General features: G+C 38.6%; 1 protein-coding gene across 5 annotated transcripts in view; it reads left to right on the forward strand.

Moving 5' to 3' along the window:
• The window catches only part of PLCB4 (phospholipase C beta 4), a 428,120-nt gene that overhangs the window by 384,924 nt on the left and 28,553 nt on the right, over positions 1-14,643 (forward strand). For all 5 annotated transcript variants that reach the window (XM_049699214.1, XM_049699215.1, XM_033440307.2 and 2 more), the window contains 2 exons: positions 9,115-9,203; positions 9,943-10,093. In XM_049699214.1, the coding sequence (XP_049555171.1) occupies positions 9,115-9,203; positions 9,943-10,093 (240 nt within the window). The remainder of the gene's footprint in view (positions 1-9,114; positions 9,204-9,942; positions 10,094-14,643) is intronic.

Here is a 14,643-nt window from a genome sequence, read left to right on the forward strand (position 1 = left end):
GTGAAGGTTTAGTGGAGCTTCCCCATTGCATTGGACAGCATCCAGGAACATCACAGAGAATTCACTGTCCATTATGGCAGGACTCCACTTATTACTTCTGGACTGTGGTAGTCAAAGTGGTATCTCGTCATTTCAAATCACGCATTTACAATTATGAGTCAGATTTAACTCATTTTGTATTTTTTTTTTGTCACATATTCCTGTGCCTGCAAAATACTCTAGTGCCTTTGGTTTTGTTTTGTTTTGTTTTAAATTGGGTTGCTCCTCTTTTTCTTAAGTAATTGTTTAAATCAAATTTTAATTTATTCATAAGATCTCTTTCTATTAATTTCTAAAGTGGTCTCATATACATTTTAATGTCTAGATAAAGTTCTATGAATGTAAAGGTTGGAGATTCAAAGACTGTCTATTTTTCTTGGCCTGAAAGAATCCTATTTCATTGAGGCCACATAACAGGTACATAAGAACACTGACGGAGCCCCTTGGCTGTCTAACCTTGGAAGACTTAGCATAACATTTTGTTTTAGTGTCCTCATTGCAACTCAGTGATAACAGTAGTACCCTCCTCATAAGTGAAGATCAAATGAGCTCTTGGAATAGTACCTGACCATAACAGCCCTCCATTAATTTTTTTTCATTTTATTTATTTCTAATAAGTTAAAGAAAACTCAATTGGTTCTATTTTCTTCTCCCTAACTTTACCCTTTAATTGACTGCAGTAAGTTATTTTGTCATAAGTAATTCATCATCCTAAGAAAAACCTCTTAATCCTGGGCTTGCTAAGAAGCTTCAGAATTCTAATGTTACTATGATTGTCTTTAAGCACCAGCAACTCTGTATTCTACATGATTTTTAAATGTATTTTAAATCTCAGTAATGTCAGGTGGGTGGTGTCATTTTATAGCAATAAGAAAAATGTTCTTAAATGGCTTTTCCAAGTTAAGGCAGCTCTTTAGGGAGGGCTTGGGCTTTTGCAGGAGCTTCTGGTCACTTATTTATTGGGCTTCTGTGCTCTGAGGTCACCATATGATGATGAATCTCTACTGATGAGGCAACTAGGTACTTCTGCAATTGCTCAAAATACTTCTACTTTCTTGCATGCGGTACTCTTTAGACGCCTTGAACTCTGAGCTGACCCATTTCCTCCTGAACAGGAGATAGGTCCAGAACCAGTGTTTTCCACCCTGACCCTCTTCTACTCCTATGAGTTCCCTGTTTTCATTCCTCACCCCCTCGGGAGACAGAGGCAGGGAATTCCACTTTTCCTTCTCGTTACTATAACAACTCCCAAGATATACAAAGAGATAAGCAAACAAAGATGATTCTGGAAGATTCTGAACTCTTCATAGATCTTTCTGTTCCTGAGCTGCCTAGATGTAAAGTATCTCTAGGCTTAAGAACAGAGATGAAGTCTCTCAGCTCTCGAAACTAAACTTGAACGTGAAAAAAAAAATGGTAACATTTAGAAGAAGAATGACTAGGCATGAATCAAGCCTGAGTTTAATTTTTTGTAATATTAGTTTTCTACTGAACATAGAGTAAAACAGTCCTCTCATTCACTTACGCGCGCGCGCGCGCGCGCACACACACACACACACACACACACACAGTAGAAGTACTAGGTTGGGTGCTAAGGTGCATTTTCCTTTGTCAAATCCAGTGAGACTCAGTGTGCTGGATTGTCTTTGCTGCTTTTTCTGTAGTTGCAGGTACCACTGACAATGGCATTTACCTATCACAGCAACTTTGCCACTGTTAGCCACTGCTGTTGGTAATGGGAGACGGTTCCAAAGATGATGACAATTAAATGAGTGTCAGTATTACTTTTTTCCCACTCACTGTTGCTTTGATGGTTTTTATCGTTTGTATTTCTTTTATCATTACTGAGTGGTAGTGAGGAGAACAAATAAGAGAGTCAAAGCTATGCTTCCAGAGTTCATGGATCACCAGTGTGATATCTGTGTCACTCCAAGCTGTATTTCATGAGCCTCTTGTCCCTTGTCCCTTGAGCAATGCTTATCACTGCTTCCACAGCTATAGATTATCTCTTCTACAACTAGGCTAATTTTATGTCAGCAAAGACGAAGTGGTTCTTTGTTTATTCGCCCAATTCCCCTTTCTGCCCCCCTTATGATTAAAGATACAGCATGGGGTGGGGATGTTTCTTGTTCACTTGCCCGGTATCTTCACAGGGTTGCTTTCCAGCCTCTTTGCAAAGATAACTGACCATTTCTTACATCAGATGGTTCCAGAGGAGGGGCAACCTTTATTAATATGCCATTTGTAGGGTATGACCTCAGAATTTGCCAATACAATTTAAAGGTTTTCCATTTTGTCCTGTCCCTCGTGGATGCTAAAATGTCTCATTCTTTCTATCAAATATTTGTTGAAAAACCGATTCACATAGCAGTGATACCCATTTTTATGACCTCTTCTGAACTACAGAAAATATTAGTTAGAACACCAAGAAGAAAAGCTCTAGTGGGAAGGGGGCAGGATGGATTATGGTGAAATACATTGGGAGTTGCTAGGCTAAGTGAATTTATACATGTATTTATTTCATAGTTCCTTGAGATGCTCTGTGAATGTCTGAGAAGAGGGGAGATGTGAGGATTTCCCGATCTTATTCAACCACAAGATCTTCTGGCCTCTGAACCTTCTGTATCTTCTAGCATTCCTGGAAATGCAGTTTGGGAAATGATCAATCATTTGGTAGAAGCTAAAAGAGCTAATCCAAAATCATAGTTATAGAATTTGTTGATCTTTACTAGCATCACTTTAAAGCCAACAGGGAACGTGTATTTTTCTGCTGCCTTTACCTGTTGATGAGGTAGAAACAGTAGAGTGGGGAACGGAAGGGAACCTGGGCCAGGAGTCAGCACACGGAGGGAGGGGAGGGTGTCACAGGTGCCATGGTTGATGCTCACCACTGAGGCACCCACGTGCCTTGAAAAACAGTGGTTAAACAAACAAGCAAACAAACAAAACCCAGAGTTCTCCTAAAAAGCCAATAAGTATCTGGAAGTCTGTACTAAGGAACTGCCATTTTCTTTGCAGTTCTTGGGGATACCTAAATTGATGCTTTCAACTCTATATGGAAGTGAGAAAACACGGGCAGGAAGGAGGGAGGAGAAAAACAGGAATATACATGGAAACTCTTCATCAGGAGACCAGCCTTTTGGAAATGGCACTAAACCCCAAAATAGTTGGTATTTTTAAAAAATATAAATAAGTAAGACTGGTAGACTTCAAACAACAGAAACTTTTATTCTCTCACAGTTCTGAACGCTAGAAGTTTGAAATCAAGCGGTCAGCAGGACCATGCTCCCTCTGGAGGCTCTTAGGAAAATCCTTCCTTTCGTCCTCCCAGACCCTCCTGGTGGCTGCCCGCAGCCCTCAGTGTTCCTTGGCTTGTAGCTGTCTCACTGCAATCTGCCTCCATCATCACCTGGCCTTTCTTCTCTTCGTCTCTGTGTGTCCTGTCCTCTTCTTATAAACATACTAGTCATGGGATTTAGGGCCAGCCTTAACCCAGAATGGTTTCATCTCACATCTTAACTAATTACATGTGCAAAGGCCCTGTTTATGAATAAGGTCACATTCTGAGGTTCTGGGCAGACATGAATTTTTGGAGGCGGTATTCAACCCAATGTGCCCTCTTGATTCTGCTTTATTTTCTCGATACTCATTTTTTCCATTAATTATTCTTCAATAACTATTTTAAAGCTTATTAGGAAAAAAGTTTGTTAGGAATGCCCATCAGGCATATAGGTTGTTATATTATATATCTGAACTACTAATTTCTGATTTAAAAAGGATGAAGAAATCATTTTTTGCACTAACATATTCCTTGCAAAGTCATCTTTTATAGAAAAATTGAAAGTCCATATAAATATCTAGCAGTGGGGAGTAGTTTTATACATAAACTCAATGGAACATTGTCCACTCACTAAAGATAATTTTCAAAGCTCTACATATATAACCTAATACATCTAAAAAGCATATTATATAATTTTTTCTTCCAGTTGTATTGAGATATAATTGACATACAGTGCCATATAAGTTTAAGGTGTACAGCATAATGATTTGATTTATATACATCATGAAATGATTATCACAATAAGTTTAGTGAACATCCATCATCTCATATAGATACAAAGTTAAAGAAATAGGAAAAAAACCTTTTCCTTGTGATGAGAACTCTTAGGGTTTATTCTCTTAACAACTTTCATATTTAACATACAGCACTGTTAATTATGTTTATCATGTTGTACATATGTCCCCGGTACTTATTTATCTTATAACTAGAAGTTTGTGCCTTTTGTGTAGCCACTCTGACAGGTGTGAGTGATATGTCATTGTGGCTTTAATTTGCATTTCCCTGATGAGTTGTGATGTTGAGCATCTTTTCATGTGTCTGTTGGCCATTTGTATGTCTTCTTTGGAAAACTGTCTATTCAGATCCTTTGCCCTTTTTTTTAAAATCAGGTTGTTTGTTTTTTTGATGTTGAGTTGTATGAGTTCTTTGTATATTTTGGATATTAATCCCTTGTCAGATTTATCATTTGCAAATATCTTCTCCCACTCAGTAGATAGTATTTTTGTTTTGTTGATGGTTTCCTTCACTGTGCAAAAGTCTTTAGTTTGATGTACTCCCATTTGTTCATTTTTGCTTTTGTTTCCCTTATGTGAGGAGTCATATCCAAAAAAATATTACTAAGACTGATGTCAAAGAGCTTACTGCCTATGTTTTCTTCTAGAAGTTTTTTGGTTTCAGGTCTTACATTTAAGTCTTTAATCCATTTTGAATTTATTTTTGTGCATAATGTGAGAAAGTAATCTAGTTTCATTCTTCTGCATGTAGCTGTCCAGTTTTCCCAATACAAGTTATTGAAGAGTCTGTCTTTTCCCCATTGTATATTCTTGCCTCTTTTGTCATAGATTAATTGCCCATATAAGTGTGGGCACATTTCTAGGCTCTCTATTCTGTTCCATTGATCTATGTATCTGTTTTGGTGCCAGTACCATACTATTTTGATTACTGTTGCTTTTAGTATAGTTTGAAATCAGGGAGTGTGATACCTCCAGCTTTATTCTTCAAGATTGTTTTGACTATTCAGGGTCTTTTGTGTCTCCATATGAATTTTAGAATTATTTGTTTTAATTCTGTGAAGAATGTTATTGGTATTTGATAAGAATTACATTGAATCTGTAGATTGCCTTGGGTTGTATGGTCAATTTTACCAATATTAATTCTTCCAATCAGGAACACAGTATATCTTTCCATCTGTCTGTGTCATCTTCAATTTCTTTCATCAGTGTCTTTACTTTTCCAAGTATAGGTCTTTTACCTCCTTATTTAGGTTTATTTCTAAGTATTTTATTCTTTTTGATGTGATTATAAATAGATTGTTTTCCTGCTTTCTCTTTCTGATAGTTTGTTGTTAGTGTACAGAAAAGCAACAGATTTATGTATATTATCTTTGTATCCTGCAACGTTACTGAATTCATTAATGAGTTCTGGTGTTTTTTGGTGGCATCTTTAGAATTTTCTATGTATAGTATCGTGTCATCTGTAAACAGTGACAATTTTACTTCTTCCTTTGCAATTTTGATTCCTTTTATTTCTTTTTCCTGTCTGATTGCTGTGGCTAGGACTTCCCATATTGTTTTGAATAAAAGTGGCAAGAGTGGGCATCCTTGTCTTGTTCCTGATCTGAGAGGAAATGTTTTCAGCTTTTCACTATTGAGTATGATGCCGGCTATGGGCTTGTCATATAAGGACTTTATTATGTTGAGGTATGTTCCCTCTATACCCAGTTTGTTAAAGGTTTATAATCATAAATGGATGTTGAATTTTGTAAAAAGTTTTTTCTGCATCTATTGAGATGATCATGTTACTTTTTTTAAAATTTAATTTTATTTACTTTTTATACAGCAGGTTCTTATTAGTTATCCATTTTATACATATAAGTGTATATATGTCAATCCCAATCTCCCAGTTCATCACACCACCATCCCCAACCCCTGCCGCTTTCTCCCCTTGGTGTCCATACGTTTGTTCTCTACACCTGTGTCTCAATTTCTGCCCTGCAAACTGGTTCATCTGTACCATTTTTCTAGGTTCCACATATATGCGTTAATATATGTTATTTCTTTTTCTCTTTTTGACTTACTTCACTCTGTATGACAGTCTCTAGATTCATCCACGTCTCTACAAATGACCCAATTTCGTTCCTTTTTATGGCTGAGTAGTATTCCATTGTATATATGTACCACATCTTCTTTATCCAGTCATGTGTCGATGGCCATTTAGGTTGCTTCCATGACCTGGCTATTGTAAATGGTGCTGCAATGAACATTGGGGTACATGTGTCTTTTTGAATTATGGTTTTCTCTGGGTATATGCCCAGTAGTGGGATTGCTGGGTCATAAGGTAATTCTATTTTTGTTTTTTTAAGGAACCTCCATACTGTTCTCCATAGTGGCTGTATCAATTTACACTCCCACCAACAGTGAAAGAGTCTTCCCTTTCCTCCACACCCTCTCCAGCATTTGTTGTTTGTAGATTTTCTCATGATGCCCATTCTAACTGGTGTGAGGTGATACCTCATTGTGGTTTTGATTTGCATTTCTCTAATAATTAGTGATGTTGATCAGCTTTTCATGTGCTTCTTGGCCATCTGTATGTCTTCTTTGGAGAAATGTCTATTTAGGTCTTCTGCCCATTTTTGGACTGGGTTGTTTATTTTTTTAATATTGAGCTGCATGAGCTGTTTATATATTTTGGAGATTAATCCTTTGTCCGTTGATTCATTTGCAAATATTTTCTCCCATTCTGAGGGTTGTCTTTTCGTCTTGTTTATGGTTTCCTTTGCTGTGCAAAAGTTTTTAAGTTTCATTAGGTCCCATTTGTTTATTTTTGTTTTTATTTCCAGTACTCTAGGAGGTGGATCAAAAAAGACCTTGCTGTGATTTATGTCAAAGAGTGTTCTTCCTGTGTTTTCCTCTAAGAGTTTTATAGTGTCGGGTCTTACATTTAGGTATCTAATGCATTTTGAGTTTATTTTTGTGTATGGTGTTAGGGGATGTTCTAATTTCATTCTTTTACATGTAGCTGTCCAGTTTTCCCAGTACCACTTATTGAAGAGACTGTCTTTTCTCCATTTAATATCCTTGCTTCCTTTGTCATAGATTAGTTGACAATAGGTGCATGGATTTATCTCTGGGCTTTCTATCCTTTTCCAATTATCTATATTTCTGTTTTTGTGCCAGTACCATATTGTCTTGATTACTGTAGCTTTGTAGTATAGTCTGAAGTCAGGGAGTCTGATTCCTCCAGCTCCATTTTTTTCCCTCAAGACTTCTTTGGCTATTCAGAGTCTTTTGTGTCCCCATACAAATTTTAAGATTTTTTGTTCTAGTCTGTAAAAAATGCCACTGGTAGTTTGATAGGGATTGCATTGAATCTGTAGATTGCTTTGGGTAGTATAGTCATTTTCACAATGTTGATTCTTCCAATCCAAGAACATGGTATAACTCTCCATCTATTTGTATCATCTTAAATTTCTTTCATCAGTGTTTTATAGTTTTCTGCATACAGGTCTTTTGTCTCCTTAGGTAGGTTTATTCCTAGGTATTTTATTCTTTTTGTTGCAGTAGTAAATGGGAGTGTTTCCTTAATTTCTCTTTCAGATTTTTCATCATTAGTGTATAGGAATGCAAGAGATTTCTGTGCATTAATTTTGTATCCTGCAACTTTACCAAATTCATTGATTAGCTCTAGTAGTTTTCTGGTGACATCTTTAGGATTCTCTATGTATAGTATGTCATTTGCAAACAATGACAGTTTTACTTCTTTTCCAACTTGTATTCCTTTTATTTCTTTTTCTTCTCTGATTGCCATGGCTAGGACTTCCAAAACTATGTTGAATAATAGTGGTGAGAGTGGACATCCTTGTCTTTTTCCTGATCTTAGAGGGAATGCTTTCAGTTTTTCACCATTGAGAATGATGTTTGCTGTGGGTTTGTCGTATATGACCTTTTTTATGTTGAGGTAGGTTCCCTCTATGCCCACTTTCTGGAGAGCTTTTATCATAAATGGGTGTTGAATTTTGTCTGGGATGGGCAGGAGAGGAGATGTTTACTTTTTCATTTTATACATTTGAATGTTTATCATGTGCATATATTATTTTCTATTATAAAAGAAAAAAATTTAAAAATCATATCAATGTAATTAGGAAGGTGATTCTGCTAGGGGTAAATTTATAAACATACAACTTTTACGAGCTGTAAATTATGTACTGCTTTAAGGGGATGAGAATAATGATTCCTTCTATAATATTGATAAATTATACAAAATTGTATGAAATTCCATTTGAAAGTACTTGGAACTCTTCAACTGATGTTATGTAAAAGACGATTTTTTTCTTTTTTTTTTGGCCACACCGGGAGGCTCATGGGATCTTAGTTCCCCGACCAGGGATTGAACCTGTGCCACCGCAGTGAAAGCACCAAGTCCTAACCACTGGACTGCCAGGAAATTCCCTAAAAGATGAAATCTTGAAATATTGCTCCAGTGTTTTCTCAGCTATAACTTGCACTCACTTTATCTACATGGTACCAAAATTGGCTTTAAATATGTATTTTCCTTCTGTATCTAAAAATAAGGCTACTGCTGGTGGCATCTACTGTGCTCCAGGTACTTTTTCATTGAATGCTCATAGTGCCTCTGCAGGGTGGGTGGTATTAGTTCTAATTTTCCTGTGAAGAAACTGAGGCTAGAAATATTGATCAACTTGTTCAAAGTCACACAAGTAGAGAGACCCCAAGGCAATTCAATTAGCTTGACCTGCCTCCCCATCCTTTTCATTTGGGAAAAAAAATAAGGGGAAACTAAGAGAAAATCATCTGGCCTTTTATTCTTGCCTTTACTTATTTCTTGTTTTCAGCAACTAGTTGTGCTTTTCTAACCTTGTCTTATGTCCTAGGAGAAGGTACTTAACAGAAGGCATCACAGGGGTCAGAGATTATAAACAGTTTGTTAGCTGAATTTTCGTAGATGTTTTCAGTAAAACAGAGAATTCACAGCTCAGTGATATCTTTTCCCCCCAGATATTGTGGATGCTTTATCAGATCCAAAGAAATTTCTTTCCATTACGGAAAAGAGAGCAGACCAAATGAGAGCTATGGGCATTGAAACCGTAAGTAGCAATGGTCAATTAAAGGCAGCCGAGTTGGGGAAGTTTGGGTGTCTAACAGTGATTACAAGAGCAAGACAAAGTAATAAATTAATAGAACAAGTTCAAAAGTGGTTTTTGAAACTGAACTTATCAATTCAACAAAAGAGTTTCAAAGGTCTATGAGGACGTAGCATATTTAATAAAATGTGACCCACTTCCTCACTGTGGCTTCACTAACATCCGGGGATCCTGGCCCCATTAGAAATGAAATGGAAAACATTCATGATGCTTTTAGGAACATTTAGAATATAGGATGCTTTTGTGAGACACTGAAATACCAGCTAACCTTATTCAGTGTATTAATGAAATGGGCGTTTACTATTGTTTATTTTTTACTAGTCTTGCATCCAACCTTCAATTTCAGTGCACAGTTGTGGTGTTTACTTCTTTGTTTTTAAAACTCCCCTTACTCCTCAGTTTAGAATGGACACGGAAATCTCTCCAGTAGCTGGAAAAAAAGAAGGTATATCCTGCTTGTAAAGGAGCTACATCTGCTTTCCTAGGCTTCATCATTTGTCCCAAGCCTGAGGAAACCATGTGTTTACTCCTGCCAAGCAAAGATCTATTTAAGGAGTAGAGGCTAGGATGCAGAAGGGGAAAAGTTGATGGTACAGACTGGATTCAGTAAAAGGAAGAATGTGCAAGACATTTGAACTTGAGGTGGCATTCATTTGGGTCAGTATAAATATTTCTGTTCCAGAGTGACATCGCCGACGTGCCCAGTGACACATCAAAGAATGACAAGAAAGGGAAAGCCAACACAGCGAAAGCAAGTGTGACCCCTCAGAGCAGCTCAGAGCTCAGGCCCACCACCACGGCCGCCCTGGGAGCTGGCCTGGAGGCCAAGAAAGGTAAAGGAGAGTTGTCTGGGCTCCTTGTCTCTTCTGGCAATTTTAGAATCTTTGATGCAGGTATTTAGAATTGTTAATTTTGCCAATTTTCATGGTTCCATAAATCCCAAGAGCAGCAGGTTTTCTTGTGGGTTGAACAAACAGCTTAATTTCCCTGAGTGGTTAACAGGAAGTCAGTGTTTCATCTGCTAGATCCCCTGCACTGTAGTCATACTGCGTACAATATTCGTAGATCTAGAAATGTTTACATTTGGTGTCCTTTATGGAAAAAGCATTCACAGAGTGAACTTACCGAACTCATCCCCTCTCTCCTCCAGATACTACCATAGGCATGGGCAGTGAGCTTATAAACCAACAGAATCCTGATTGTTCTGACATTCCTGCATTCCTTTATTGAGAATTTCCCCCCATCTGTAGATATTTAGCATCCGTGACTATTTATCTGTAAAATTATTGATGGGCATCTGAAGGCCAGTTCTGTGTGGTTACCTATGAATGAAACGAAAGATCATTAGAGGTGGCATTGCAAAGAATTGTGTCCCGTGTGCTGGTGTGTAGGGGGAGCAATTGTACTGATTATTTAAAGGGAACTTCCATTCTTATTGTCCAGGCCTCCATTCTGATTGGATGGTCCCCATCCCATATGATAATTAAATATTGTAAATATTCTCCTTGACCTGAATCATTTACTAAATTCGCTCTTCTTACTTTAAGAAGAATTTCTGCTTTTCCTAATGGTTTTCTATTCAGTATATATATCTCCCATTTATATGTGAATTCAGCATCTTTGGTATAAGAAGATCAAGTTGTCTGTTTACTTAAATACACATAGTGCTGCAGTTTAAGGTAAGAAATGACAGGCTTTCCTTAACCAAAGCAGCATTGTAATTTAGCAGGAAACTAAGTGTGCACTGAGCTTTGTGAAACAAATTAGAGAATGAGACGGCACGAAAGTAGCCCCAGTTGTACTTTGCAACTTGTCTGTTACTCCCTGGAAAGAATGTGGAACAAGGTAATGATGCAGGATTTGGGCATTCCGTCCAGCACTGGTCGTTCTTAACATCAGCCACCCAGACAGAGATAGAGAGTGGAAAATGGAAGAGTTTTTGTTTAGTTAAAGTTCTTGTGTCATGCCCACCAGCACATAAAGACATTAGTAATTATAGTGAGTTAAGTGGCCTGCAAAAGCAGTGTGACTAGCTTTCAGAGGACAGAAGTGATCCTAGTTCTAGAAGGGACCATGTTTGTGTTTTGAACTGTTTCACTCCTGGTTCCAAATGAGATTACACAGGAAGGAGCCATTGGAAGAAAGCTCTCCCTTTCCCTCGTCCCCTCCGCAGACGCCCTGAGGAAGAGGGTCAACACACTTTCATTTTGGCCTTTTGTTCAGGAGACTTGGGAGCCTCCTCTAAGTGGCAGTACTCGGTTCTATGAGAAATGCCTTTGCACCTTCAGGGACCTCACATGGCCGGAGGGGTAAGATGGGACAGGCTTCCACCCCTCGACCAGGCAGTGTTTGCAAGCGCTGACCTCTCAGAAACAAGAGGGAGAGGGTCCCTTCCAGCTGGCGCTCAGAGGAGACTTAAGGATGATGTCCTAACTGAGCTGGGCCTTGAAATGAAGGTCTGACGTGAACAGGAAGAGAAGGTGGAGGAGCCCAGGAGGAAGCCACATAGGAAGCAGCCAGGGGTAGGAAAGGGGGCAGGGCCAGTCCTGGTCTGGAAAGGATCTGGGACCACCTGAGAATGGGAAATGACATGAGACGATTTTTTTAAGAAGATTAATACAGTCTTGGCAGAAATATTCTTTAAAAGGAAGGAATGGATGCTAAGGGCAAGTGAAGAATTAGAGTATTTGTGCCTCTACTATAACGCTTATCACCTTATATTTATATTATATATTTATTCACATTATATTTATATGATGTGATAACAACCAGAGAAAGCAGTTATTGCTGACAAGACCACCCCTCTGTCATTCAGTGTGTCCCTGGAACGATGCCTAGTAAAGATCTAAAGTCTCTTCTCTTAAGAAGTAAATGGCTGATGAATGAATGAGCCATACTAATGGCCAGGAGGGCCTGAATTAGGCTGGAAGTACTCAGAGAGAAAAGAAGGATGGAAATCAATTGGTGGCTTGGATATGGGACTTAGGAGGTAACTCAGCGACTTCAAGGTCAGGTCACAGAGAGAGATGGTGCCGTTGAGTGAAGTAGAGAACTCAAGAGGAAGAAAAGCTTCGAGTAAGATGATTCTGGTCCTGGACATCATCAGGTTCAAGCTGTCAGTGGTACATCTGGGTGGAAACATGCAACAGCAGAGCTGTGGTAGGTAAAGAGGAGGTAGGAGGGAGAGAAAGAGAGAGAGTGAATGTGAGAATGCTTAGAAAGATAGCAGGAATGAAAACAAAGAAAAACAGAGAGAGATATATGTTATAAGAAGAATGAGTTTTGGAAGGTATTGTAGACAGTCCAGAGAAGTTAAGACTGCATAATTACTGTTGGATCAGGGATGCCTGGGTGATGAGAATGGAAACCAGGTTAGAAAAATTGATGATTTAAGATATAAAATGGTTGTTGTGGAGAACAGTAGCATGTTGGTAGGAACCAGTGAAGAGAAAGAGAAGGAAAATGCAAGAGAGAGGTATATAGTGAAACAGCCTCTGAGGAAGAGCTGAATCAAGAGAAAGAAAACGATCCTGCTGCATAAAGAGGGAAGAGAGGTGTCCTGTCTGAGCCAAGAAGAGAAGTTTCAGGGTGAAAAGGAAGCTGTCAGGGTGGAGCCCGACAGAATTTGCTGTGAACATCTGTGAAGGTGAGGTGTCCTGAAGTTCTACATGATTTCTCTTAGACACACAGCCAAATAGCAATAACTGCACCAATGATGCTTGATTTTCTCTTTAATTTTAAGGATAAAGCATTAAGGAAACTCAACTAGTTGATTTCCAAATTACGGTTTGAGAGAAAACAAGTCATTTTTAATGAGCTGCGTTGATAAAAACAAAAAATATATATACTGAACCTCCAACTAGTCAAAATCTTTGGGGCCCAAATTGTAGAAATTCACCCCTACTTTCACACCAGAAGCCTGGAGACCTACACTATCCAATATAGAAACCACTGGCCACATGTGGCTCTTTGGGCTTAAAAATCAAAACTTGAGTTCCTCAGGTGCACTGGCCACATTTCAGGTGCTCAAGAGCCACGTGGAACTCATGGCCATCCACTGGGCAGCTCACAGATGGAACATATCCACTCCTGTTGGAAGTCCTATTAGACAAGCTGCTTTGGACATATAGATGAAACCAAGGATGTACCAGTTCCTGTTCTGTAGAGTGTGTTTTTTTCCTAACTAACTAAATCATTCACAGGAACTAACACTTTTATAATGTGTCTTTCTCCAAAAAAGACCAAAGGTTTATGTTTTCACAGGGTCCTGTTAATCACGATTTCATTGAACAAACACCAAAAAAGAGTCTCATCAGACTAGGTCAAACTCTTAGTATTTGTTAGATCTCCAGAGGACCTTGCATGCCCCCCAATTCTGTGTGTTCATTTTATAGAAGAGAGAAAAGAGACCCAAAGGTAGGGAGCTCTTAGTGATGCCAGGATAGACTCCTCTGCCCTGCAGTAAAGCAGGGAATTAGCTTGTGATGTCAGACCTAAGAGATTAGAGAGTAGCCCCATGATCCCTTGACACCCCTATCACAAAATGTTATAGATCAGAAGACTGATTTCTCCCCGCCATGACTCTCCTTTTTTCTGTCCTTACCACGCTCACACTGGATGTGCACATCTTCTTAAAATGAGTACAGCTGAAAAACAAGAACCTAGAACTTGACACCTATCTTTCTTGAATATTTCATACCTAGCCTTTGGGATTCTAATGGAAATCAATTATAGTACAGAGTGCACATTCGTCTTGTTTGCCTAAGATGAAAATCTGCAGTCAAACAGAACATGTTTTGGGATTCGCCTACAAATGTGGTTGTCATGACAACACCTGGCTTAGCATCACTCCAGTAACAGGATGACTTAGTATATTAATCTAGGTCCTCATGACAGCGTCCTGTTCTACGATGGTTTGATTTCATTATTTTCATTATTTTCTGTCTGTTAAAGGCATTTTTGGACTCAGTAGTATATAACTTAAATGCTAAAATTAAATTCAGTTATAGAAAGCGGCTGAAAAAATGTTTTGTTCTTTGATGATGGTTAAGCTGGGAATAGAGTTGGTAGTTAGTGGACTGATAGGATGAGCCTTCAAATACAAAGATAAAGGTAACTGTAATAGATGCTGCTGTGCCTGGTCTGATCTCCTCTATGGGGTTGGTGTCGCAACCCTCGGTGTCTGGGAATACTGGCTGACTGCAAATCACAGCTGCACTTTTCTCCCTAGAGTTGCCCTCAGACCATGCGAGTTCTCTTGCCTCGAAAAGGAAGATTCTGTAAAATCTCTGACACCCTTAGCTGAGTGATATGGGGTTACAAAAGCCCAGTTTCCTTACCTCAAACTAGAACAACACCAGAGGGCCGTTTATGCTAAAGAATT

The sequence above is a fragment of the Orcinus orca genome, chromosome 16 (assembly GCF_937001465.1).
Source record: "Orcinus orca chromosome 16, mOrcOrc1.1, whole genome shotgun sequence".
Classification (NCBI taxonomy): domain Eukaryota; kingdom Metazoa; phylum Chordata; class Mammalia; order Artiodactyla; family Delphinidae; genus Orcinus; species Orcinus orca.